We start from the raw sequence: 26303 nt of genomic DNA, 5'->3' as shown, positions 1-26303 counted from the left end.
ATCATGGTTAAAGGATACAGGGTTTCTTTCTGAGGTGATGAAAATGTCCTAAAATTGACTGGTGGTGACTGTACAACTCTGTGAACATGTTAAAAATGACTGACCTGTGTGCTTTAAAGAGGCAGGTGGCATGGTATGTGAATTGTATGTCAATAACGGTTGCCAAAAACAATATGCTGTGAGAATGGAGTCAAAGCCAAGGTGAGGCATCAACAAAGTTTGGGGAAGAGGAGGAGGACAGGGAGGGGCAGGTGACCGCCAGATCATGAAGCTCCGTCCTAAGGTCTGGTAGGAGGCTGCCATGGAGGTGGGGACGGTCAGTCCTACAGCTGCAGAGACAGCCAGGCCTTGGAGCCAGCAAAGAAAGCAGGGAGCAGGGCAGGGCTAGAAACAGGGAGCCCCTGACCCTGCATCAGCTGGGGAAGCTAGGGAGGAGGGAGAGGAGAATCTCTGGGCTATCAAAGCCGTGGAAGCTCAGGGTTCAGGGCCACAGGGTGAGCATGAGACAGAAACCAGAACAGAGAGCCTGACCTCCATTTCCTCCAGCCCTACAGCCTAAAGCCAAGTTTATCCCCCAGGCAGAAGCATGGACAAGTCTCCTAGGAAAACAAAAGCACCAGTGAAAAGATTCCGGATGCTAACTGCTGCGATCCTCCGATGAGTCCAGCTCCACGAGGAATCACAGAGAAGCCCCTGGAGGACAGGCCGCAGCTGCGCAGACAGACCTCCCGGGCAGCTCTCCACAGCCTCATCCCTAAACAATCACCAGATGCATGGGAAAGCCTCTAGACAAAGAGATCTGAATCAAAACAAAAATCAAAAATAAAGAGGACAGAGATGCTACAAGGAGAGGAAGAAAAGAATATATGTACAATTAGTATCCTCAGAGAAAAATGGACAGGAAATTATGAAGGAACTTTTGGAAATTATAAATATTAATAACTGAAATAAAAGATAAAATAGGTGAAACAACAGAGTCAAGGAAATCAAGATCTCTCCCCAAGAGTATAACTAGAAAATAAAGACAGACGATAGAAGAGAAAAGGTATGAAAATTAAAAGTTCAATACAGCTGGTCCAACATCTGACTAAAAAGAGTGTTTCAGGCTGGGCACAGTGCCTCACGCCTGTCATCCCAGCATATTGGGAGGCCGAGGCAGGCAGATCATGAAGTCGAGAGATTGAGACCACCCTGGTCAACATGGTGGAAACCTGTCTCTACTAAAAATACAAAAATAAGCTGGGCATGGTGGCGCGCACCTGTAGTCTCAGCTACTCGGGAGGCTGAGGCAGGAGAATCGCTTGAACCCGGGAGGCGGAGGTTGCAGTGAGTCAAGATCGCGCCACTGCACTCCAGCCTGGGTGACAGAGCAAGACTCCATCTCAAAATAAATAAATAAATAAATTAAATAAGTGTTTCAGAAAGAGAAAATGCAGAGAGGACATTATTACAGAAATAATACAGGAACATCTCCCAAGACAAAAGGAGACAATCCAATTGAAAGGGCCTCATTAGGCTGCCAGAAAAATAGAGGATGCCAAGTTAAATCTGAATTTCAGATAAACAAATCGTCTTGTAGTGTAAGGATGTTCCACTGTTTATCTGAGCATCTTGTATTTTTTATTTGCTAAGTCTGACAACTCTCTACCTCTGCTGGCCCAATACAAGAGGTGGAAAGAAGTCCACGCTGGAGAGAAATTACAGAGCTCCAAAAAGCGAAGCAGCAGAACCAACAATCATACAGACTCGCTGTGTCCGGACTCTATTTTAAGAGGCTTGCTGCTGTGAACGCATGGATTCCCACAGCAATCTACGTGCACTCAGTACCTGTGCCTCCAGACAAAGGGGGCTCTGCCCCGGCCTGCGTGGTAGACAACCCATTTCTCTCCAGCGCTGAAAGCCAGAGACTATGCTTCTCAGTCTCATGGGAAACTTTTGTTTCATTCCCTTTTAATTTTGGAAACTGGCCGAACAAGGAGGAATTCTGGGAAAGACAGGTCAGTGGGGAAGCGGGGGGCATGTATGTGCAGGTCGCAGCCCCTGCCCTGGGGTACCAGAGAAAAAGTGGGTGTCTAGGCAGGACAGGCTCCCTGATTTCCCCAGCACAGATGGTACAGTTTTGGGGAGGTGCTTAGAAGTGCCTGGAAATCAGAGAATCAAGGTGTGAGGGAATACGATAAAATCACCCTAGATGGAGACAGGCTCCTGGGAAGCTTGAGCTGCCAAGACTACACCTGGGATCAGCAGGTCTAGCGCGGCATTCACACTGGGCTGCCGGGGCAGACTCCAGGGCCTGGCTCAGGGCTGGTCCAAGTGTGAGGCTGTCTGTTGGACTCTGGTCTTCAGGGAGAGTAGGCTGCAAGGCCCTGGGTGAACACAGGGGCCAGGCCATAGACAGAGCTAGATTTGAACCCTTTAAATATTTAGGCATATCATATATACCTTGTAAATATTTAAATATACCTTTTAAATATTTAGCCATCTGGTCTCCATTAGTACTCTTGCCCCAGGCCCTACATACATTAAAGGTAGGCCTCGGAGCCATTATGATGATGGTGGTGATTATTCCTATTCTATAAGACAGAGAAGTTTAAGTGTCTTGCTCAAGGACACGTGGCTAGTGAGCAAGAGGATTCTGCCTCCACAGTCCAGGTCTGTCACCTTCTCTCTGACCACACACAGTCAGCAGGTACTATCTCAAATGAACAAGTCCAAGTTTAGCAATGTAAGCACATTATTTGGAAATAACAGAACAAACCAAAAAATTCAAATTCACTGCCTAAGGGAATTATGATGTAAAGTACTATTTTTTTAATCTATGTACATGTATTACTTTGACAAAAAATTTTAAATTGTTGAAAGGAGTTAAGTAATAATCTTTATTCATTTATTTATTTACTTACTTATTTATTTTTGAGACAGAGTCCCACTGCTTTGTCACCCAGGGTGGAGTGCAGTAGCATGGTCTCGGCTCACTGCAACCTCCGCCTCTGAATTCAAGAGATTCTCCTGCCTCAGCCTCCTAAGTAGCTGGGATTACAGGCACCTGCCACTACTCCTGGCTAATTTTCATATTTTTAGTAAAGATGGGGATTCGCCATGTTGGCCAGGCTGGTCTCAAACTCCTGATCTCAGGTGATCCGCCTGCCTCGGGCTCCCTAAGTGCTGGGATTACAGGCATGAGCCACCGCGCCCAGCCAATCTTAACTTTACATCTCTTCCCTCGATGTAAACAACTTAAAAATTGCTCTGCTCTTCAAGTCTCATTCCTCCAGAACATAAAATATACTCATCATTTTTCCTAATGCCAATCTGTCATGATAACTAATCCTAAGGTGGTTGTTGCATTTAGTGCATTCTCAAAACTGTTTACAGTGAAATACAGCAAATTCTATTATTTGTCAGAAAATGTTCCATAATTGAAAACCCAAAAACAGTCATTTTAGATTGCAAAATCAGGTTTCGTGTATATGTGAAAGTATTATTCAGTGTATTTTTCTTTTTTAGGTCTTTTTCCCCCCAACCTCAATGCATTTAGAAGAACCTTGCTCAGTCCAAGTTAAAGGGAAGGCAGCAGGGGGAGCTTTAAGTATTCAACTACTTTATATTCCAAAAAGCTACAAAACTTACAAAATTATGTGCTTAATGCAGAAACAGAGCAACTGTTCAGTCAAACTGACCATATCTAAGAGCACACACATCTAATGAAATGTTCATAACAATCCCCCCAACCCCTGCTAACCAAGACCAGAATCAAAGAGAAATTCCAACCCTAAGAGTATTTTGAGTCTGTTCAAGCCCCGGGGGAAAAAACAGAAAGAGAAGAGAAAAAAGCTTACAACCTAAGACTAGACCCCAGAACAAAACCACAGCCCTTTGAAGAGCGCAGTCCATACAGCCTTTCATGCCTCTACCTCGCTGGGCTGCCTGCTTTCAAATGCATGGTCACATGGGACAGGGATCTTGTCTCCCTACTTATTTTGCCGATTTATCTTCATCTGCTCCATTTGTCAGCCTAGGCTATCTTCCTCCTGTCTAAAGCCCCTGAAAACACCTCCCTCTACTGATTAATCCTTCCAATTGATTGGTCTTTTCAATATTTATGTCCGTCATGTGGTGGTGTTGTTTTACTTAATAAATACCTCTACAGAAAGATCTGAGGTGGTTTATAAGAAGAGAAACATAAATAAGGCCCAAATAGGGTACAGAGGGAGAGGAATAAAAAAGCTGTATTGTTATACCTTGATAAACAGATAGCTGAGTGGGCGGATGGACAGACGGATGGGTGGATGAACAGATGGACAGATGCATATGGCTGAAGACATCCCAAGCATGTGCAGCAGCCTCTTTCCCCACCTTCCCAGCCCAGACATGGGTGGTGGCTTGACTGGGTCACAGTAGATTGGCCAGATAAAAACTGCTGCACTTACTTGAAGTGCCTAGAATAGGCAAATTAAGAGACAGGAAGTAGAAGAGAAGTTACCACAAGCAGGAGGAAGGTGAGAAGGGAAAGTTATTTATTTGGTTCAGAGCTTTTTTTGAAGGTGATGGAAAACTTTTACCAAGGGTAATATATTTCATCTCACTGAACTGTACACTTATGGTTAAGATGACAAGTATTATGTATATTTTACTTAAAAAACAAACAACAACAACAAAAAACAAACACTGCTAGATTTAACAGGGAAGAAAGTTACACTGCACTGAAAAGCAAGGATCTGGCTGGGTGACGCCCGTAATTTCAACACTTTGGGAGGCTGAGGTGGGAAGATCGCTTGGGGCCAAGAGTTTAAGACCAGCCTGGGCAACAGAGTGAGACCTCATTTCTATTTTAAAAATGTAAAGTTAGTGAGGCGTGGTGGCATGTACCTGTGGTCTCAGCTACTTGGGAGGCTAAGGCAGGAGGACCGTTTGGGCCCAGGAGCTCAAGGCTGCCAGTGAGCTATGATCATGCCACTGCAGTACAGCCTCGTCGACAGAGTGAGACCATCTCAAAAAAAAAAAAAAAAAGAAAGTGAAGATTTGAGAAATGCACTGTATTCTAATGTCTGGCACCCCTTATGACACCTTTAGGGAAATGGGCTGATAAATACCAGGAACAGGCTAGCAACCTTTAGCAACAAGGAGTGTGAGGGGTGGGGAGCCCCGATTTTTAGCCTTTGCCCATTTCTGTGACTTAGATCCTCCCACTGGGATACATTTCAAGCTACTAACAAGATGTCCTGGTGGAGCTGGGAAGAGACACGTACGATATAGACTGGCAGCCAGCCTCAGCCAGCTCCAACAGGCAGGCACGTCCGTCACTGTCTCCCAGAATGTTTGTAGACATTAGGAACAAAGGAGATCTTAGGGTCAAATGGTTAAACAAAGTTTAAACTGGTTTCTTTGCCACAAGAGTTCCCCAAATCTTTATCCCCAACCCATTTTGAGAGCTTTAATATATTAAAGCACATTTTGAATCGCCAAGAAGGGCTAGAGCATAAAATACTTATCAAATCTATCTGACCTCTGGACTCTCTTTTCCCTAACAGCATCTGGGAGGTGTACGTGCCCTTTTGGGAAATACTGCCTTAAAGACATGCGTCTGTTCCTTTGCAGCCAAACGTGAGACAGAGGCTGCAAGCATCTAGAAGACGACGCAGCTACTGCTCAGTGGAGGGCCACCAATACCATCTGTGACTGGCACCCTGGCAGAAAATCGAAGTTGGGCAAGCCGATTTAGGTCAAACTTTAGCAACAATTTACACAGAAAAGCCCAATTAGAGCCTCTGCCAATGGCTCTGTGCCACAGGGATAAGGGGAAAAGAAGGAGAATGGCTCAGGCACAATTTCTTTTGGCTCTTCCTGTGGGATAGTAACTTTTCTCTGAGTTCCACAATGCTTTTTCTTCTAAACTACAGAGACAAGGCCTATGTTGCCCAGGCTGGTCTTAAACTCCTGGGCTCAGATGATCCTCCTGCCTTAGCCTCCCATGTGCTGGGACTACAGGCCACCATGTCCAGCTCCCAAAATGTTCATGTACATTAATCTCTAAATATTCCAAGTAGACAACAACATTAACCTAGAAAATATGCTAAAATATCTAGAAAAATTGACAGGGTAGTTTGTTCGTAAAATGCCAAGTAGTGCCTGAAAATCGAGGATGGCTTCAAGTCTAATGAAAACAAGGTGCATAAAAGGAAGATCAAGACCACACAAAAGGCAAATGATTAATTACTTCCTTAGGGAAGAATAAGGAGGTCAATATTCATAAAGCCTAGCAAATTAATACCCACAACGAGCCATGGTTTACTGGATTTGATTAGTAAGAACATCCTTTTCACTTATTCCATTATTTAAACTCTTCCTAGACCAAGGAAAGTCTATTTTCTTTTTTTTTTTTTTTTGAGATGGAGTCTCGCTGTTGTCACCCAGGCTGGAGTGCAGTGGTGCAATCTCAGCTCACAGCAACCTCCACCCCTCAGGTTCAAGCGATTCTCCTGCCTCAGCTTACCAAGTAGCTGGGATTGCAGGTGCATACCACCACACCCGGCTAACTTTTTTGTATTTTCAGTAGAGATGGGGTTTCATCATGTTAGCCGGGCTGGTCTCAAACTCCTGACCTCAAGTTATCTGCTCACCTTGGCCTCCCAAAGTGCTAGGATTACAGGCATGAGCCACCACGCCCGGCCGGAAAGTCTACTTTCAATGGCAAGATGAAAATCATATATTTATGCTCCTGTGCATAAATGCTCTTAAGAATGTAAGACAAGTGACAGGCCACAAAGAAAGGCCACAGCAATCTACCACAAAGTTACTCCAACACAGAAATGATGCCAGACACATCTCTTCCTTCTCCCCGTAGTTTGAGTCTAGAACCAGAAGAACATGGTGGTTCTTCTATCTCACTACCACAGACAGTAAATACAGGACAAGCAAAGAGCCACAATCAGCCCAGTGAGATTCAGGAACCACCCAGCTGATCCACAGTCAGGTAAAAACGAGTCACCATTCTACCCCCATGTAACCACTGCTCTCTCTGGCTTGTACCCACGAGAAGCAAAAGGCAAACCTTTAAATATCAAAATATCAAGCCAACCATTTCACAGGTGACAAGTTAGCTCTTAGGCAGTCCTAACAGATCAATATAATAAGCATGTGGGTCCAAAATTCACATAGCTTCCCAATTATCTCATTTCTTTTTTTTTTTTTTTTTGAGACAGAGTCTTGCTTTGTCGCCCAGATTGAAGTGCAGTGACATGATAACGAGTCACTGTGGTCTCAACCTCCCAGGCTCAAGCGATCCTCCCCACCTCAGCCTTCCCAAGAGCTGGGATTACAGGCACGAGCCACCACACCCGGCTAATATTTGGTATTTTGTAGTGACAGGGTTTCGCCACAGCCATGTTGCCCAGGCTGGGCAAGCAATCCACCCATCTCAGCCTCCCAAAGTGCTGGGATTACAGGTGTGAGCCGCCACGCCAGGCACCAGGCAACTAGTTATCTCATTTCTAAAGCAAACTATTAACATAATAATAGCAAGAGACTCATTGATTTCTAAATCAACTCACAGACACTTCTAATTATTCTTTTTTTATTCTTTAAAGTACATAACGCCCTTAATCCCAGCACTTTGGCAGGCAGATCACCTGAGGTCAGGAGTTCAAGACCAGCCTGGCCAACACATGAAACCCCGCCTCTGCTAAAAATGCAAAAATTAGCTGGGTGTGGTGGCACACGCCTGTAATCCCAGCTACTCAGGAGGCTGAGGCAGAATCGCTTGGTCCTGGGAGGGTGAGGCTGCAGTGAGCTGAAATCGCGCCATTGCACTCCAGCCTGGGCGACAGAGCAAGACTCCATCTCAAAAAAAAAAAAAAAAAAGAAAGTACAAATCAGAAATTGCTGAGTTGATAATCTGGAGTAACTGACTTGCTCTCAGTTAATTGACAAGCATTCCTTGGGACTTTCTTTGCAGAGTACTACAGAAACAGCAGTCACAGATCTCATCATTTCACCCACCAGCAGCAGCAAACTGAATTCTCTTGTATAAGTTCTACTGCAGTAATGTTCCCCTCCTGTCTCTGCCACACCCCCACTTGGGGAACCTTCAGCCAACAGAACCTCTTAGATTCAAAATCTCTACACGAACATTGCTTCTGCATCAAAATTGCTCAAACTTGAATGCCAAAGTAGCATCGTTGTGAAGCGCTTTATTTAGACGACAGGCTGCCCTTTGTTCAAATGTACCTCTTTCATTCCTGGATTTTATTATGGGTATTACGTGCTCTTTGCCAATGCTCTAACACCCAGAAGTATAAGCAACAGAAACCAAAGGCCTCTGACCAGAGATCAACTGGTAACATTTGGGATACAGATTTCTAAATGCATACATAAGCATAAATATACATACATATATATAGGCATTTTCACACTCAGCAACATATCACAGATACCGTTCCAGGTCTACGGGGCTTCCATCAAATTAGACACTCCGTGTCAATTCAACAGTGTTTTCAAGAGTACCCTTTAAATTTAGATTGTGATATTCTCCAAAGAGAGTTTAAAGCCAAAGCAAGTAACCACAAGAACAACCTTTCTTCATAAATTCTTACAAAAATAACTCTTAAACAAAAAAGAAAAAAACCCTTTGAGACACAGTGTTGTGTTTCACTCTTTTGCTTTAAAATCCTGAAGATATATGTTTAACTCACGATAAAATGAAAGATGAGAGAAATGGAGACATTAAAATAATTTACTCATGCGCTTAAATCATAATTTTTATGTTTAAAATGTCTCCAAGAATACCTTCTGTCACTCTATCCATCAAGATACTATATATTCTTGATTTCACAGTAAACCAGCCTTGCTTATGGGTGAGTGGGGGCTGGTATTTTTGCACTTTTACTTTCATTTTCCTAAAGGATCTTGGCCTGAAGGAAATGTTCTATTCCAAATAATAAACTACTTCCCCCAACTCAAGGTAAATGTGAACCCAGGAGTTTATCCAGCTTTAGGAGGGAGGGCAGACTGGCATAGGCTGGCATTTAGTATCACACTAGGGTGGGAAAGAGGATGGCACGTTCAACAACAAAACGAGGACTGGTCAGAACAGAGAAGGTTAACCAACTTTCTAAGAGATCCTCAGTCAAACTCATTATAAATAAATTCCTATTTTAGGTAAAAAGCTTAAAACACATGCAAGAACACAGACCAACACTAACAGTAAAAAGTCTTTTTAATCACACTTACAAAGCATGATCCATTTTACCTGATTTTTTTAAATGTTCGTAAGTACAAGCGTCCCAGGTTTCATTCATTCATTTTTGAGACAGTTTCTCTGTGTCACCCAGACTGGAGTGCAGTGACATGATCTCGGCTCACTGCAACCTCTGCCTCCTGGGTTCAGGCGATTCTCATGCCTCAGCCACCCAAGTAGCTGGGATGACAGGCATGCGCCATGATGCCCAGCTAATTTTTGTATTTTTAGTAGAGATAGGGTTTCGCCACGTTGGCCAAGCTTGTCTCAAACTCCTGGCCTCAAGTGATCTACCCACCTCAGCCTCCGAAAGTGCTGGGATTACAGGCGTGAGCCACCAGGCCAGGCCTCCAGGTTCCTTTTAAGAGGAAAGAGAGAGGCCGGGCGCAGTGGCTCATGCCTGTGATCCCAGCACTTTGGGAGGCCGAGGCAGGCAGATCACAAGATCAAGGGATTGAGACCATCCTGGCTAACATGGTGAAATCCCGTCTCTACTAAAAATTACAAAAAATTAGCCAGGCATGGTGGCGCACGTGTGTAGTCCTAGCTACTCGGGAGGCTGAGGCAGGAGAATCGCTTGAACCCAGTTAGCCCGATACGGTGGCATGCGTGTAGTTCCTGCTACTCAGGAGGCTGAGGTGGGAGGATCGCTTGAACCCAGGAGGTCAAGGCTGCAGTGAGCTATGATAGCATCACTGCACCCCAGCCTGGATGACAGAGGCCCCATATCTAAAAAACTAGTTTAAGAAGTTAAAAAAAAAAGGAAGGAGAGGAACCATTTACCTACCGGGAAGAAGAGGTAAAGAGGTCTGAGGAAGAGGAAGAGGTGGAGTGGAGGAGGAGGAAGAAGAAGCTAGAGGGCAGGATGGAGAAAAAGAAGGGGAGAGGGAACAGACTGGGCATACAGTCATATTACAGTGACTGGTGAGAATACAGGTAGTACTTAAGAAGTAATTCACATATCCTTCCTTACTTTTTAAATTTCTCAAAAAAAAAAAAAATGGGCGGCAGTTAGTGCAAGGACAGAGGGAAAAGAATTCCTGTAACAGAGCAATGCGGGGTCATTGGGATTTTGGCAAGGAGATACCACCAGGTACAGTTTAAGGTTTAAAAAAAAGAAACCCAGAAGTCATTAAGGAGATAATGATGGAACCACCTTTATATCAAAAAAAGAATAAGGATCAAACTGGAGTCAAAGACACAATAATGGCCCTCTGGGTAGAAGAAGAGCAAATATTTAGATAAACCCAGATGTAACAGTTAAGTACTAACCAGGGTACTTAATTTTACTTAAGAGTTTTATATATATATATATATATATACACGTGTATATATATATACACGTATATATATATATGTGTGTGTGTGTATATATATATATAACTCATATATATATATATTTTTTTTTCCTCCCCAGGCTGGAGTGCAGTGTCAAAATCTAGGCTCACTGCAACCCCCACCTCCTGAGTTCAAGTGATTCTCCTGCCTCAGCCTCCCAAGTAGCTGGGATTACAAGTGTGTGCCACCATGCCCAGCTAATTTTTTTTTTTTTCTTTTTTAAACATAGTCTCACCATCTCCTAGGCTGGAGTGCAGTGGCGCGATCTCGGCTTACCACAACCTCCACCTCCCGGGTTCAAACGATTCTCCTGCCTCAGCCTCCTGAGTAGCTGGGACTATACAGGTGCATGTCACCACACCTGGCTAATTTTTTATTTTTAGTACAGGCAGGGTTTCACTATGTTGGCCAGGTTGGTCTCAAACTCCTGACCTCAGGTGATCCTGCCTTGGCCTCCCAAAGTGCTGGGATTACAGGCGTGAGCCACCGTGCCTAGCCAAATTTTGGGGTTTTTTTGTTTTTTGTTTTGAGATGGAATCACAGTCTGTCACCCAGGCTGGAGTACAGTGGCGTGACCTCGGCTCACCACAACCTCCACCCTCTGGGTTCAAGAGAGTCTTCTGCCTCAGCCTCCCGAGTAGCTGGGATAATTTTTGTATTTTTAGTAGAGAAGGGGTTTCACCATATTGGCCAGGCTGGTCTCAAACTCCTGACATCAAGTGATCCGCCTGTCTCAGCCTCCCAAAGTGCTGGGATTACAGGCAAGATGCTCAACTGGTGAGTATAATGTAAATATTCCAAAATCTGGAACAAAAAAACCTAAATGCTGGTCCCAAGCATTACGGATAAGGGATACTCAGCCTGTATAAATTATATATATATAATTTTTTTTATATATATATATAATTTTTTTTTTGCCTTCCTTGGAGACAGAGTTTCGCTCTTGTCGCTCAGGCTGGAGTGCAATGGTGTGATCTTGGCTCACTGCAACCTCTGCCTCCCAGGTTCAAGCGATTCTCCTGCCTCAGCCTCCCAAGTAGCTGGGGTTACAGGCGTGCGTCACCACACCCAGCTAATTTTTTGTATTTTTGTAGAGACAGGGTTTCACCATGTTGGCCAGGCTGCTCTTGACCTCCTGACCTCAGGTGATCCACCCACCTTGGCCTCCCAAAATGTTGGGGTTACAGGCGTGAGCCACTGCACCCGGCCACATTTTCAATTCTGAAAAGAAAACTTACAAGGAAAATATCTGATTTTATATTTATAAAATTAGAAAACGTGACATTGTACATTCTAAGTGATTCTTTACTTTCACATGGAGTTAACGGATTTAATATTTGACTGATTTGCAGTTTGCTAAAATCACATGAAAGCTCCAAAATGCTCAATTTTCCTTTATTAATGAACTATCTAAAAGTTTTATACTGTCTGCCTATATAAAATAAAATACTCATGATGATTGTGGTTTATAATTCAACTGAGTAAATTCCTTTAAAATATATTAAGTTTTCATAATTTAGATTAGAGCATAATCCCAGAAAATCCTTAAAGATATGAAGTTCTGCTCCTTCCATTTTCTGAGAACTAGAATAGGAGAGCAGTTAGAAATAATTTATGAACGCAAAGCTCTAATCTAATAAAAAGATGTTTGGGGAGGGCTCCTTTAATTCCGCAGGAAAAGCCATTGGCATATTATTTCTGCTCCCCTCTGCCCCGGGGGACGCAGGGATAAAGCAGCTTTCACAAAGCCCGGCTGCCTCAGTCACTTCCTCAGGAAGTGGCACTGACCGCAGCTCGCCCCGACTCGGTGTGGTCTCCAGCCTTCAGATAGGCCCTAGGATTGGGAAGAGGACACTAACCACAACCAGCAATACTGCCTAGTCCTGCATGACGGTCCCTCCTGTGAGCGTGGGGGTTCTGTTTTGGTTTGTGGTTTTGTGTTAAGCCCAGGTGGAAGATGACAGGTCACACAATGATGCAGCAGACTACCCATTTTCTTTCTTCCCCTCTTCTCCCACCAGACCACCCAACTGACCCCAAACACATGAGAGGCAGAGGGCTGCATCACCCCGGAAATAAATATGCATAGAACAATAACCAAATTAAGCAACTCCAGCCAATTCACATTACCAGTGTTTTCTTTTTCTTGCTCAAAAGTCAAAAACAGAATTGTGCTGACTTGCTGTGAGCGTGAAGGTTCTTGAACAGTGGAACATCTACTTACTGAATATATAAAGCCTCCAAAAATACCTGCCCCATGTTTCTCTTCAGAAAACAAAATGTACATTTAAAGGGCAAGACTGCCCTCAGGTTAGCATTTCAAAACCGTGGTTCTGCACAGAAAAATTCAAACACAGAAGAGTTTACTAAATACCAAACCACTGCAGGAGACCAGAAGGCCTGGGTTCTGCCCAGGGCCCCTCGGGCCCCTACACAACTGTGTTACGGAATAAGCCACCTAACAAAGCTATCAGAACTCCATCATCTGCCTGTGTTCCCTCAGGGTGTTCTTCATTTCACCGCCAGGAAAGCCTTAGGAACCAGGTAATTTACCAGAGCTGACCATCCCTGCAGGCATCTGGTAAAGGACAAGTGAAAATGAGCTCTGGGCAGGGCTTGCCCAGGAACCTACTGAGATTACAAGCTAATGAAAGAACATCTCCAACTAAGGAGATTACTACAGGATAGTCTCTCTCTAATAGCATACCCACAACCAATAAATTCTAAAAATCCATATAGAAAAAAACCTACTCTTCCCCTAGTTATTCCTAAAGAAAAATGGGCAAGGCCTCTATGTGCTATATCTGGATGATATGTCATTGATCTCAGGGCACAGGGGCAATGTTTTAAACCACAGAAATAAAATCTCCCAAATTGAGGATCACATGTACAAAAACGTTTGGTGCACAGTTATTTGTAACATAGCAAAGCACTAGAAATCATGTACATATCCATGACAATGGTACATAAACGATTATGTAACAATCATGGTACATCCTTTATTTTTCAAATTGTGGTAAAAATACACATAGCATAAAATTTACCATGGTAACCATATCTAAATGCACAGTTCAACAGTGTTAAGTGCATTCACATCGTTTTTGGCACATTCCTTTTTTATGGAGTACCATGCCCTAATTAAAAGTGAGGTTAGAGTCACTGTAAGTACTGAAGTGGAACAATCAAGATTGAACATTAAGTTAAAAAAAAAAATCAGGTCACAAAACAATACATACACTACCTTAAAATAAAATAAGCATACGTTTTTATATTTAAGCATATAGACACGTAAAATTCCTAGATACATAAAATTGAATGAAAGGGCCAGGTGCAGTGGCTCACGCCTGTAATCTCAGCACTTTGGGAGGCCAAGGCAGGAGGATCACTTGAGGCCAGGAGTTCGAGACCAGCCTGGCCAATGTGGTGAAACCCTGTCTCTACTAAAAAAAAAACACAAAAATTAGCTGGGCATGGTGGCACACACCTGTAGTCCCAGCTACTCAGGAGGCTGAGGCAGGAGAATTGCTTGAACCTGGGAGGCAGAGGCTGCAGAGAGCTGAGATGGCGCCACTACACACCAGCTGGGATGACAGAACGAGACTCCGTCTCAAAAAAAACAAAGAAATAAAGTAAAATTCATAGAAAGGCTCAGAAGGATGCCACCACAGATCCTGACCCCCAGCTTTAAAAGGCTATGAAACGGGGTGAGGGAAATTTTGAGCTTTTACTCTCTACTTCCAACTTTTTTTTTTTTTTGAGACATTGTCTCGACCCAGGCTGGAGTACGATGATGCGATTTCGGCTCACTGCAACCTCCGCCTCCCGGGTTCCAGTGATTCTCCTGCCTCAGCCTCCTAAGTAGCTGGGATTACAGGTGCCTGCCACCACGCCCAGCTAATTTTTGTATTTTTGTAGAAACGGGGTTTCACCATGTTGGCCAGGCTGGTCTCGATCTACTGACCTCAAGTAATTCACCCTCCTCGGCCTCCCAAAATGCTGGGATTACAGGCGTGAGCCACCATGCCCGGTCCAACTGTATCCTTCTAACACTAAAAAGAATTTTTTCAAAATTCATCCACATAAGTGTAGGTTTGCATTTTCAAAATCTCATTATGTGCACAAAAGGCAGGAGGTGGAAATTTAAATTTCCTACAAACTTTGAAGGTCATAATGTATATCTGTAAATGAAGATAATAATAAATTTCCTACAATCATCAATCCTGGCAATTCTGTCAAAGGTACTTTTGTACAAGCTCTGTTTTCCACTGGCTATACGTTCTTTTAACTTAAAAAAAAAAAACAAAAAAACACCCAGCCGAGCGCTGTGGCTCACGCTGTAATTCCAGCACTTTGGGAGGCTGAAGCGGGCGGATCACCTGAGGTCGGGAGTTCGAGACCAGCCTGACCAACATGCAGAAACTCCGTCTCTACTAAAAATATAAAAATTAGCCAGGCGTGGTGGCACATGCCTGCAATCCCAGCTACTCGGGAGGCTGAGGCAAGAGAATCGCTTGAACCCAGGAGGCGGAGGCTGCGGTGAGCCGTGATCATGCCACTGAACTCTAGCCTAGGCAACAAGAGTGAAACTCCATCTCAAAAAAAAAAAGAAAAAACAAAAAAAACCCTTGTACTGGTAGCTTACTGATTCATCAGCGAGTTTATAGAAATACTGAAATGGTCTAGGCTAAACCTGTCACTTTTAATAAACCTCAGGAAAATCCATGATAACTTTTGCTTGAAACGGGTTATTCAAATAGCTTCACAATGAGAAAACAAGAAAAAATTTATAAATTTCTTTACTGTTTAGATACAAACTGCCTTTTTTTCCCTTAATGAAGCATGTTTGATGAATTTTAATATTTCAAAACTAGGAAGTTACTTATCTGTGTGAATACTAGTAACAAGGGATTCCTGGTTTGGGAGGAAAACTCATACCAACTTTAGAAGCATTCCTTTGGCATTTTGTAAGTACCATGCTTTTTAGCAGCATCTCTAAAAACTGTAGCTTCAAAATATTGATTTCCTACATTAGAAGTGATGTTTTGAGTATAGAAAAAGAATAACTTCAAAGTAATTTTCCTTTGTCACCTGAATAAGCCTTCTACATTTTTGTGCGTAAGTCCTAAATCCTGCACAGAAGCTTTTGTCCCTGAAATGCTCCGAACTATCAGCAATAGTCACTGCTTCTTCTCATTTACTTTGTCAATTAAAAAAAATTTTTTTTGAGACGGAGTCTCACTTTGTCACCCAGGCTAGAGTACAGCGGTACAATCTTGGCTCACTGCAACCTCCACCTTCCAGGTTCAAGATTCTCCTGCCTCAGCCCTCCAAGTAGCTGGGATTACAGGAGCGCGCCCAGCACACCCAGCTAATTTTTGTACTTTTTAGTAGAGACAGGGTTTCACCATATTGGCCAGGCTGGTCTTGAACTCCTGACCTCAGGTGATCTGCCTGCCTTGGCCTCCCAAAGTGCTGGGATTACAGGCGTAAGCCACTGTGCCCGGCCAAATTTTTAAATTTTAAGCACTAAATTTAAAATATTAATATTTGCAAACACTTTTTGAGACTTCCAGCATTAGAAAACATGGAAGAGAAAACTAGTAGCTGAAGGTAACCTACTTCCCTGGGGATTTGACAGGTCCACGAGGCTGACTGGCTTGCTTCCCTCAACAGAGGTCTTTCTTTTGCAATCTTCATCCCCTGAAGTTTTGAAGTATTGTTCTTACTACAAGGCTTCAAGTCAGTGGCTCTCCACTGGGATGACCTATCACCAATTATATTTAGCAATGTCCAGAGACATTTTGGTTGTTCTAACTTGGGGGAGGAGGCATGCTATTGGCATATAGTGGGCAGAGGTCAAGGATGCTGCTAAACATCCTAAGACGCACAGGACAGCCCTCCCCACAACCAGCAATTATCCAGCCCCAAATGCTAACGGTGCTGAGGTTAAAAGACTCTGCTTTATGTGAGCAGGGATGCCTTCCCTATATCACCCTATCCTCCTCCCACCAATACTTAATCCTACTGGAATCATAATAAACCTGCTTGCTTAGGTCATCCATGCCAGAGCCATGTCCTAGTATACAGACAGTGGCAATTCTCTGTTCCAGCCAACCCTGACCCTGGCCCTCTCCCATTAATTGAGGGAGTGGACAAATAGGCTCCCTGCACAGGTATCACAGCTGTTCTCATCCTCCAAAATGGTGCCACTGGCTAATCATGAAACAATTCTCACTAGATACCAAATTCACTTAAAACACTTTTGGAATTCTGAAACACAGTCCTTTTATCTAAAAAATATGTCTGAAAGTATCCCCCACAGTGATCACTCACAGAATGCCCACCGTCATTGACTTTAAAAATCAATTCATTTAAAAGTTCTCTTCCTGGAGTAAACAGAAAACAGGAAAAAAACACAGAGAAAGAGAATTAATTACATGAGTATATCAATCATTATGTTATATTGAGAAGAGGATGGATGAAACCCTCTGAGTCTTCCTCACAAGGCCCTCTCTCAGTTTTCATTAATTTCATCAAAGACACCAACAGCTTGGAAGAATATTTACCCAGGAATGTTCCTCCTGTTACTAAACTTTCCACCCAAGAAAGGGGAAGAAGGGGTTCTACAGTCTAGGAATTTGAGAAATGTTAGATTAAATACACACACACACAGCCTGATTTCTTTTCTCAAGGCTTCTCAGAACTTTCCAGAGCTAACATGAACCTCCAATGTGAATCTTCAAAGTGGGAATCCAGGGCTTTAGCATTACCCAAGCTTATCTGATGCTGGAATCTTTCAGGATGAGATATCTCTGGGACAAACGTGAAGCCGGGTTTAAGAAATTATTCTCTTTGGAGACTGGGGATGGTGTCTCACACCTCTAATCACAACACTTTAAGAGGTCAAGATGGGAGGATCACTTGAGGCCAGGAGTTTGAGACCAGCCTAAGCAACAAAGCAAGACCCCATCTCTACAAAAAATAAAAATAATAATTAGCCAGGAATGGTGTTGCACGCCTGCAGTCTCAGCTACTTGGGAGGTTGAGACAGGAGGATTGCTTGAGCCTAAAGGTTCAAGGCTGCCATGAGCGGAGATCAGATCACTGCACTCCAGCCTAGGCAACAGAGCAAGATCCTGCCTCTTAAAAATATATTCTCTTTAGGAACTGGTTTTAGGAAACAGGCATGCATCCTATAGTTATCATGTGAGGGAGGTGCTTCCAGCCCATTTTCCTGACAACTCTAACTCCATGCTTTTCTTGGCAGTACTTCCTCTCCAGACACACCTCTGCATCAACCCAAGATGACTTAAGGAAAGAACAAGTTAACAAATCTCCAAATATGGAGGGAGAGCAAGAATGAAGTATTTCTAAAGAGACTCCACCTAAAGTTTCATGCCATAGAAATGATTATAAAAACTATGTTCCCAGCTTGGGCAACATTGTGAAACCCCGTCTCTACTAAAAACTGAAAAATCAGCCACACATGGCAGCGTGCACCTAATAGTCCCAAGCTACGCAGGAGGCTGAGGTGGGAGGATCACCTGAGCCCGGGAGGCAGAGGTTGCAGTAAGCTGAGATTGCACCACTGTACCCCAGCCTAAGAGATGGAGCAAGACCCTGTCTCAAAAAATAAAAAATAAAAAACCTTGTTTGATGGTTCTGGAAGTATTTCCAAAAAGAAGCTATTTGTATTGTAAAATGCACACAAGTAGGCACACATATATACTGTAAAGGAAAAACAATGAATAAAAGCAGCACAAGATCTCTTAATGTTTATGGACATTGAGTAGCTACAGCCACATCAGTCTCCTGAAGCAAGAAATGCCTCATGGCTCTTGACAATAGGAGAAATACTGGTTGACCTAGCAGTGGCTTTGAACGTCAAAGATATCTGAGCCTGCCACCAATTAGCTATAAAAATGACACCTATAAACCACAGGACACTGTAGGTGATTAAAAGCATGGGCTTTGTAGTAAGACAAACTGAGGTGAGCTCTGCCTTTTAGAAGTTACAAAATTCTAACCAAGTGACTTAACTTCCATAGGTGATAACAAGACAGATGTCCTCAAAACTTACAACAACCACATGCAATATGATAAACGGCATCCTCAACTTACGTGCCCCTTGCAGACACACAACCCAGCAAGGTCTTTTAAGAAGTAAAACAGGCTGGGTGCAGTGGCTCACGCGTGTAATCCCAGCACTTTGGAAGGCCAAGGCAGGATCAGCTGAGGTCAGGAGTTCAAGACCAGCCTGGCCAACATGGTGAAACCCCGTCGTCTCTACTAAAAATACAAAAAATTAGCTGGGCTTGGTGGCAGGCCCCTGTAATCCCAGCTACTTGGAAGGCTGAGGCAGGAGAATCACTTGAACCCAGGAGGCAGAGGTTGCAGTGAATCACTTGAAGGAGGCAGAGGCTGCAGTGAACCGAGATCACGCCACTGCACTCCAGCCCGGGCGACAGAGCGAGACTCTGTCTCAAAAAAAAAGAAAGAAAAAAAGAAAAAAGAAGCAAAACAGATGCAGAACAGATTCTTCCTATCTTCAGTGACCTGAAATTAGACCACTGTGTAACCAAATATGTTATAGCTCAATTTGAAACTTCAAGTGAAGTCAGTAATATCCTAACACTCAAGATTAGAAGAGAATTTTTTTAAAATTCTGAGCCATCTAAATCAAAAGCAGTAAAGCCTAATCACAGTATTACATCAAGTGCTAAACTATGTGCTTAATCTTTTCCAAAATTAACATTGGCCAGATAAACCAGACTTGCATTTTGCCAGATATATACCTCTGAGAGGCCCCAAACACACACACACACACACACACACACACACACACACACCTATGAGAGGGCTCAAATATACATCTATGTACCTATAAAAGACCCTGAACTTTAGGTTTGAACAATTCCACCAGTCATTTGGCCAAATTTCCTACCTTCAGTGTCTCAGTCCAACAATTATTCAGAACACAAGCATTTGCTACGCATTTATGGAGCTAATACTGCAAGCTAGACATACTGTTTTTGCGATTTCTGAGTAAAGAGAAAACAGAAAAAAGATTCACTTTCCACACTCAAAAGAGCTCATCCACTCTGGCAATTGTATTAAAGAACGGTAAAGGTTACAGACTTCAGGGTCAGAAAGACCCGGGTACAAATGCCAACTCCAACTTAGCCTTGGCATATCCATTAACCTCTCTGAGCCTCAAGTTCCTCAGGAATAAAGTGGGATAATAAGATGACCCACTTTTCAGCGTTGCTCTGAGGCCTAACGACTTAGATCTCAAAATGGCTCCAAATAAACAGAGTTTCCTTAGCTGCATTTTACCAAGGTGACCAAGTCACCCGTTAGCTCATCTTCACTGCAACTCTTGCTTTTCATCATTTCTTAACAAACAAGTGTCTATCGAGCCAGACAGCTATGCTCAGCGGCCTCTGCACACTTTCTTCTCCTGGTAAGTGTTCCCACCATTCCCTCTCTGGATCACCTTTCTTTTTTGTCCAACTCCATCCCTCTCTTTTTTCACACTTCCACCAAAACATCTTTTTCAGAACCTCTATTTGGATCCAATCCTTCCCTTTTTTGTATTCATCCTGTCCTTGCCCCTAGAATCCACGTAAGCATGTCAGAAAACAGTGTTAAAAGTTAAGGACACAAATCCAATTTACTTACAGGTAAGTTCCTTTCTCACAATAATGAATTAAGGCAAAGCTACAAACTACACCCCCAAAACAGTACAGTCAAGTAACAACTCTGTGCTCAAGGCTGTAAGGAGAACAGACAAAAGATGGAATGAACGAAGGAAAATCCACCCCTACCACTGAAAAAAACAATCGTTGGCCAACAGCGTTGTTTTTAATGTATGAACAAGAGTACATGCTATAGAAAAAGGCAGCCGCCAACAGCCGGGCATGGTGGCTCACTCCTGTAATCCCAGCACTTTGGGAGGCTGGGACAGGTGGATCACAATGTCAGGAGTTCGAGACCAGCCCGGCCAACATGATGAAACCCTGTCTCTACTAAAAATACAAAAAAATTAGCCAGGCGTGGTGGCAAGTGCCTGTAATCTCAGCTACTTGGGAGGGTGAGGCAAGAGAATCCGGGAGGCGGAGGCTGCAGCGAGCCGAGACTGCGCCACTGCACTCCAGCCTGGGCAACAGAGCGAGACTCCCTCTCAAAAAAAATGAAAAAGGCAGCGGCCACTTGCATTGCCTTTTTGCCGCCAGCTTTTACACTTACCCAATAAACACGCATAGCTCACTTCTCATTGACTTTACTCATTTAATTAATTGTTTTGCCAATGTCTGAACAAAGATTTTTTTCTCACAATGACATTCTCTAGAAAGCATCGCATTTTAAAATGAGGAATGCCTTGGCCAGACACAAGAGATGCTAATGTATCAGATTTGCCTCTATGGCTCCTACTGTAGCAGGCCCCACCGGGCGTGTCTCACAACCCCACTGGCCACCTTCATTAAAGGCTACTGTCACCTATTTAGGGCTAAGAACAAGAACAACCTGCCCTCCACAGCTGATTAGACCAGGCCCAGTGAGATTTTTGGCCTTGAGAACTGCAAGTAGGACAGAGGACTACAGGTGATGTCCACTAGTATTTAAAATGAGGACATGGAGACACAGGGGCTGTGGAACAGCATTGTTTGCCCATGTGTACAGGAAAGAAGTTCTACTAAGGGGGAAGCAAAAGAGACAACCAAGGAAGGGCATGTGGTCCTCAAAAGAATGCAGAGTAAGCTTAGTGCAAGATGACGCTTGAGTTCTTGATGTCAGGTCCTCCTGACAGCTGCTAACCCTGGGCCTCAGAATGAGCTGCCTTTCTTACTGCATAGCTTGATCATGTCCTACAAATCATGCAAACTCTAAACAATCTAGTCTTTCAGAGCCTTCTCGTATGAACTTTGCCAGGCAAGGAGCTACTGCCTCTCCCAATGCACACCCCTCACCTCAGCCACCTGGGCCACGGGGGCCCTTAGTCACCACTCCATGTGAAGGCTGGGTGAAGTTGGCTCCACTTCAGGCTGCAGTTATCCAGTGATCACTGGAACTGGTAGCTCATATGGTCTTCATTCATTCACCAACTCACTCATTCATTCCATGGTAGTCCCTCAGGGGGGCCTCTCCTATCAGCACCACAGATCACAGATTTCTCGGACTGCCGACTCCTGCCATCATGCACTTGTGCATGGCCATCTGACCTGCATCTGTATGTGTTCCCGTCCTTGCCTATTTCACCGGACTTGTGCCCATCATCTTTGGCCTTCTGATGTCCTCTGAAGGTCTACCTGCCCAGTGGTTTTTTTTTCGTTTTGTTTTTGTTTTTTGAGATGGAGTCTTGCTCTGTCGCCCAGGCTGGAGTGCAGTGGCTCAATCTCAGCTCACTGCAACTCCTGCCTCCCAGGTTCAAGCGATTCTCCTGACTCAGCCTCCCGAGTAGCTGGGAATACAGGTGCATGCCACCACACCTAGCTATTTTTTGTCATTTTAGTAGAGACTGGGTTTCACCATGTTGGCCAGACTGGTCTCGAACTCCTGACCTCTATTGATCTGCCCACCTCAGCCTCCCAAAGTGCTGGGATTACAGGTGTGAGCCACCATGCCCAGCCAACCTGCCCAGTCTCTGACTCTTAACTTACCCTGACTCTTGGCATGGTATGGCAACATTCTGCCCTAGCTACATTCTAAACTCACCCCCCAACTGTGACTAACTTCCATAGTTCCACTTCCTTCCTCCAGGGCTGGCCCCACAGCCTTGACCATCCTTAGGACACACCCAACCTTGTCCCTATTCTTCCAAACCCCACTCCACTCCCCTTCCAACAATCTGTGATTCCATAAGGGCCACACTCACAGGCCCAGAGCTGATACTGTCACCATGCCAGGCACAGGATTCTGCACAGCACAGGGAGTTGACAGACTTAGCCAACGATTAATAAATCCAATTCAATGTGCCAGATTCATATAACACAGAACTCTCAGTGCCCGGATGTCCAATAAGATCTAAATTTCAACTAGAATTTCTGTGAAATGGCAGACTTTCTTGTAGAGAGATGGGGAAGTTAAAACTGAACTCATGCAACAGACATTTATTTATTGCTATAGCTGATTTAATCAATGTGCCTTCCCAAAGTAAAATAAACCCACTAAATAAAATTCTCCAGTCTCTTACATAACAGTTTAAACATATAACACAGTGAACTCCTTCCTGCAACTCAATCTCCTGTTTGGTCCAGGCCCCAAGGCAACCTTCCCCAGGACAGCTTCACCCAAGGACCCAATGGAGGCTGTCTCCATCACGTGCTGGAGAGGTGATGTGACTAGCCGTTTTCCAACACTGCTACATGAAGTGGCTCTTCTAACCCCCATTCTAAGGAAAACTCCCAAGTCACCTCTATTCCTCATCAGGCAAGGGGGCAGAAACGGTGGCAGGCTAACTGCCTTCAGTCCTCATCTCTCACTGGATACTGAATCCGTGAACCAAACATAGCACAGTCACTTTTCTTTTCTGCTTTTTTTTTCTCTCGAGACAAGGTCTCACTCTGTTGCCCAGGCTGGAGTGCAGTAGTGTGATCCTAGCTCACTGCAGCCTCTAACTCCTGGGCTCAAGCGATCCTCTTGCCTCAGTCTCCTAAGCAGCTAGGACTACGGGTGCACACCACCACAGCCAGCTAATTTTATTTCTTGTAGAGACGGGGTTTACCATGTTGCCCAGGCTGGTCTCAAACTCTTGGCCTCAAGTGATCTTCCCACCTCAACCTCAGCCTCCCGAAGTGCTGGGATTACAGGCGTGAGCCATTGCACTAGACCCAAAGTCACTTGTCTGTGCTGACCTAAGGCCTGACAGTCTTCATGAAGTCATAACAGGCACCTTTGCCACATCTCCTGGATGCAATCACAATATTAAAATTATTTTCCATCTTATCAGACTACAAGTGTCAAAGGGATCACAATATCAAAGGTGGAGTAATGCAGAAACGTAGGAAGAGGAATAAACCCAGGATCCAGTCAGATCCTGAGTACTCAGAAATTAGCATTCATGCCAGAACTGGGCATCTGTGATCAAAAAAAACAGTCCTGGCCCCCATGTCTGCTCCCTGCTAGCATCACATGCCAAGCTAGAGGGTAAGTCCCTGTGGGAAGGCCTGGAGAATCTTATCGCTTTGGAAGCAGAGAGGAAGCAGGTCCGAGACCAAGGGAGGAGCAGAGAGCCTTGCTACTCAGAGCGTGACAGGCCATGAACCAGCAGGGTCAACGGCACCAGGAGGCTACTTAGAAATGCAGTCTTGGGCCCATCCCAGCCCTACAGAATCATTATCTGTATTTTAACAAGATCCCCAAGTGAGGCTGGGCGCGGTGGCTCACGCCTGTAATCCCAGCACTTTGGGAGGCCAAGGCAGGCGGATCACGAGGTCAGGAGATCAAGACCATCCTGGCTAACACGGTGAAACCCCGTCTCTACTAAAAAATACAAAAAAAATAGCCGGGCATGGTGGCGGGGGCCTGTAGTCCCAGCTACTCGGGAGGCTGAGGCAGGAGAATGATATGAACCCGGGAGGCAGAGCTTGCAGTGAGCCGAGATCGCGCCACTGCACTCCAGCCTGGGCGACAGAGCGAGACTCTGTCTCAAAAAAAAAAAAAAAAAAAAAAAAAAAAAAAAAAAAAAAAGATCCCCAAGTGAGTTGTATGCAAACTAAAGCGTGAGAAATACACTCTAGACGACAAGGGCTCCCGAGAGGTACGGAACACCAGCAGCAAACTGGAGCTTTTACACGGAAAAGATGTACAAAGTGGTAGAAACAGAAAAGAATTTCAAAGCTGGCCAGACCCTGGTTCAAATCTAGGGCCGATCACCTACTAGTGGAGCATTCTTCAGCTGGTCACTCAAGCTGTGAGTCTCAACAGGAATGTGAAGTATAACCTTACAGGGGACAGTAAGTATAAGGCATCCAGCACACAGCAAACCTGTGATCAATACTGGTTCCCTTTCCATAATGAAGCAAACACCAACCCAGCGTGGCTGTGTAGACCTGTGATGGAGACAGGTGAATTAGGAACACCTGAGAGAGAAAAAGGGGCCAAACTAGCACTATCTTTGTTAACAGAAGGAGAGACTCAATGTTATCAACAAATATGAATACTGCAGGGCACCAGAAAAATTTCATTGCTAAATTTATTTGAATGTCCACCCACCATTCCAGAACAGCATTGTCCAAGGGAAGTATAACAAAAGCCACATATCTAGTTTTACATTTTCTGGCAGTCATATTTTAAAAAGAGGAAAAAAAGGACTTGGCACAGTGGCTCATGCCCATAATCCCAACACTTTGGGAGCCTGAGTGGGAAAGATCACTTGAGTCCAGAAGTTTGAGACCAGCCTGGGCAACACAGCAAGACACTCATCTCCAGGAAAAAAAAGTTTTAATTTTTTGAAAAGGAGAAAAAAAGGGGGGGAAAAGGTGAAATAGCCAAAATGTTATGAATTCAACATGTAATCAATATAAAAAACAAGATATTCTGGGTTTTTTTTTCATTACATCTTCAAAACCTGATATGTATCTTATACTTACAGCTTATTTCAATTAGGATTTGCCATATTTCAAGTGCTCAGTAGTCATATGTGGCTAGTGGCTACCACACTACTGAACAGAGTAGTTCCAGAAATAAAATAATTATTCATAGATCCTTCTCCACTCACCCCTCTATCACCCCCAAATCCCAGTGTGCAGAATATAAGTATCTAGGCATGGTCAAACCAACATGGGAAGCGAAGTGCCGGGGGTAAGGGTCAGAATATAGGCTTTTGCTAACCTGGCATATTTTCACCATCAAGTTTTGTTTTGTTTTAAACTTTGGTCAACGTAAATTGCACCCACAGACAACCTAAAGTACAGCCACTCAGTGGAAAATTTTTCCAGGGGCAAAAAAATGTTCAAGTACTAGATTACAAATACAAAATTCAGGCCAGGCGCGGTGGCTCACGCCTGTAATCCCAGCACTTTAGGAGGCCAAGGTGGGTGGATTGCCTGAGGTCAGGAGTTCAAGACCAGCCTGACTGACATGGTGAAACCCAGTCTCTACTAAAAATACAAAAATTAGTTGTGCATGGTGGTGGGCGCCTGTAACCCCAGCTACACAGGAGGCTGAGGCAGGAGAATCGCTTGAACCTGGGAGGCAGGGGTTGCAGTGAGCCGAGATCGCGCCATTGCACTCCAACCTGGGCAACAAGAGCAAAACTATCTCTCAAAAAAAAAATAGAATAAAATATAAATAAATAAATACAAAATTCAGACAAGATTCTCCAACCACAAATGAAAGTAGAGCCAAGTAGGAACAAATACACTACCCTTGTGTCTACTTCACCCACTTTTAACCTGATATAGGGCAGCTGTAACTAAAACTCTAGCGACGAGGAGACACACAGTCTGTTTTCATGGTCAAAAACAAATATACTTGCCAATGAGGTAAGGCAGGACAGGAGACAATACCCTCCAAGAAAGAAAAAAAAAGTCCTAGGACTAAGGCTACTCTCCCAAAACAGAGACCAAAGACCACAAAACAACAGCTAAGATTGTAGGAAGGGCTCACCACACATATTCTGCTAAACACTTTATATATGCATTTAATCCTCCTAACAACCCTCAGGAAACGTATGGTTTAGAATTTACATAACCTGTTCAAGGTCCCGCAGCTATAAGTGGCAAAACAC

General features: G+C 44.0%; 1 protein-coding gene across 29 annotated transcripts in view; it reads right to left on the bottom strand.

The window, feature by feature from the left end:
- The window catches only part of ZNF532 (zinc finger protein 532), a 122997-nt gene that overhangs the window by 84999 nt on the left and 11695 nt on the right, over window positions 1–26303 (bottom strand). Inside the window, exon 4 of one of the 29 annotated variants that reach the window (XM_063597346.1) lies at window positions 4242–4439. The exons of 27 other annotated variants lie outside the window; for them this stretch is intronic. In XM_063597346.1, the coding sequence (XP_063453416.1) occupies window positions 4242–4311 (70 nt within the window). In that variant the 5' untranslated portion in view covers window positions 4312–4439. Of the gene's footprint in view, window positions 1–4241; window positions 4440–26303 lie in introns of those variants that run through there. One more of the 29 variants, XM_034943848.2, reaches the window with a different exon arrangement.

This window comes from Pan paniscus, chromosome 17 (genome assembly GCF_029289425.2).
Source record: "Pan paniscus chromosome 17, NHGRI_mPanPan1-v2.0_pri, whole genome shotgun sequence".
NCBI lineage: Eukaryota > Metazoa > Chordata > Mammalia > Primates > Hominidae > Pan > Pan paniscus.
The sequence above is the reverse complement of the archived record's forward strand: the minus strand, read 5'-3'. Positions and strand labels throughout refer to the sequence as shown.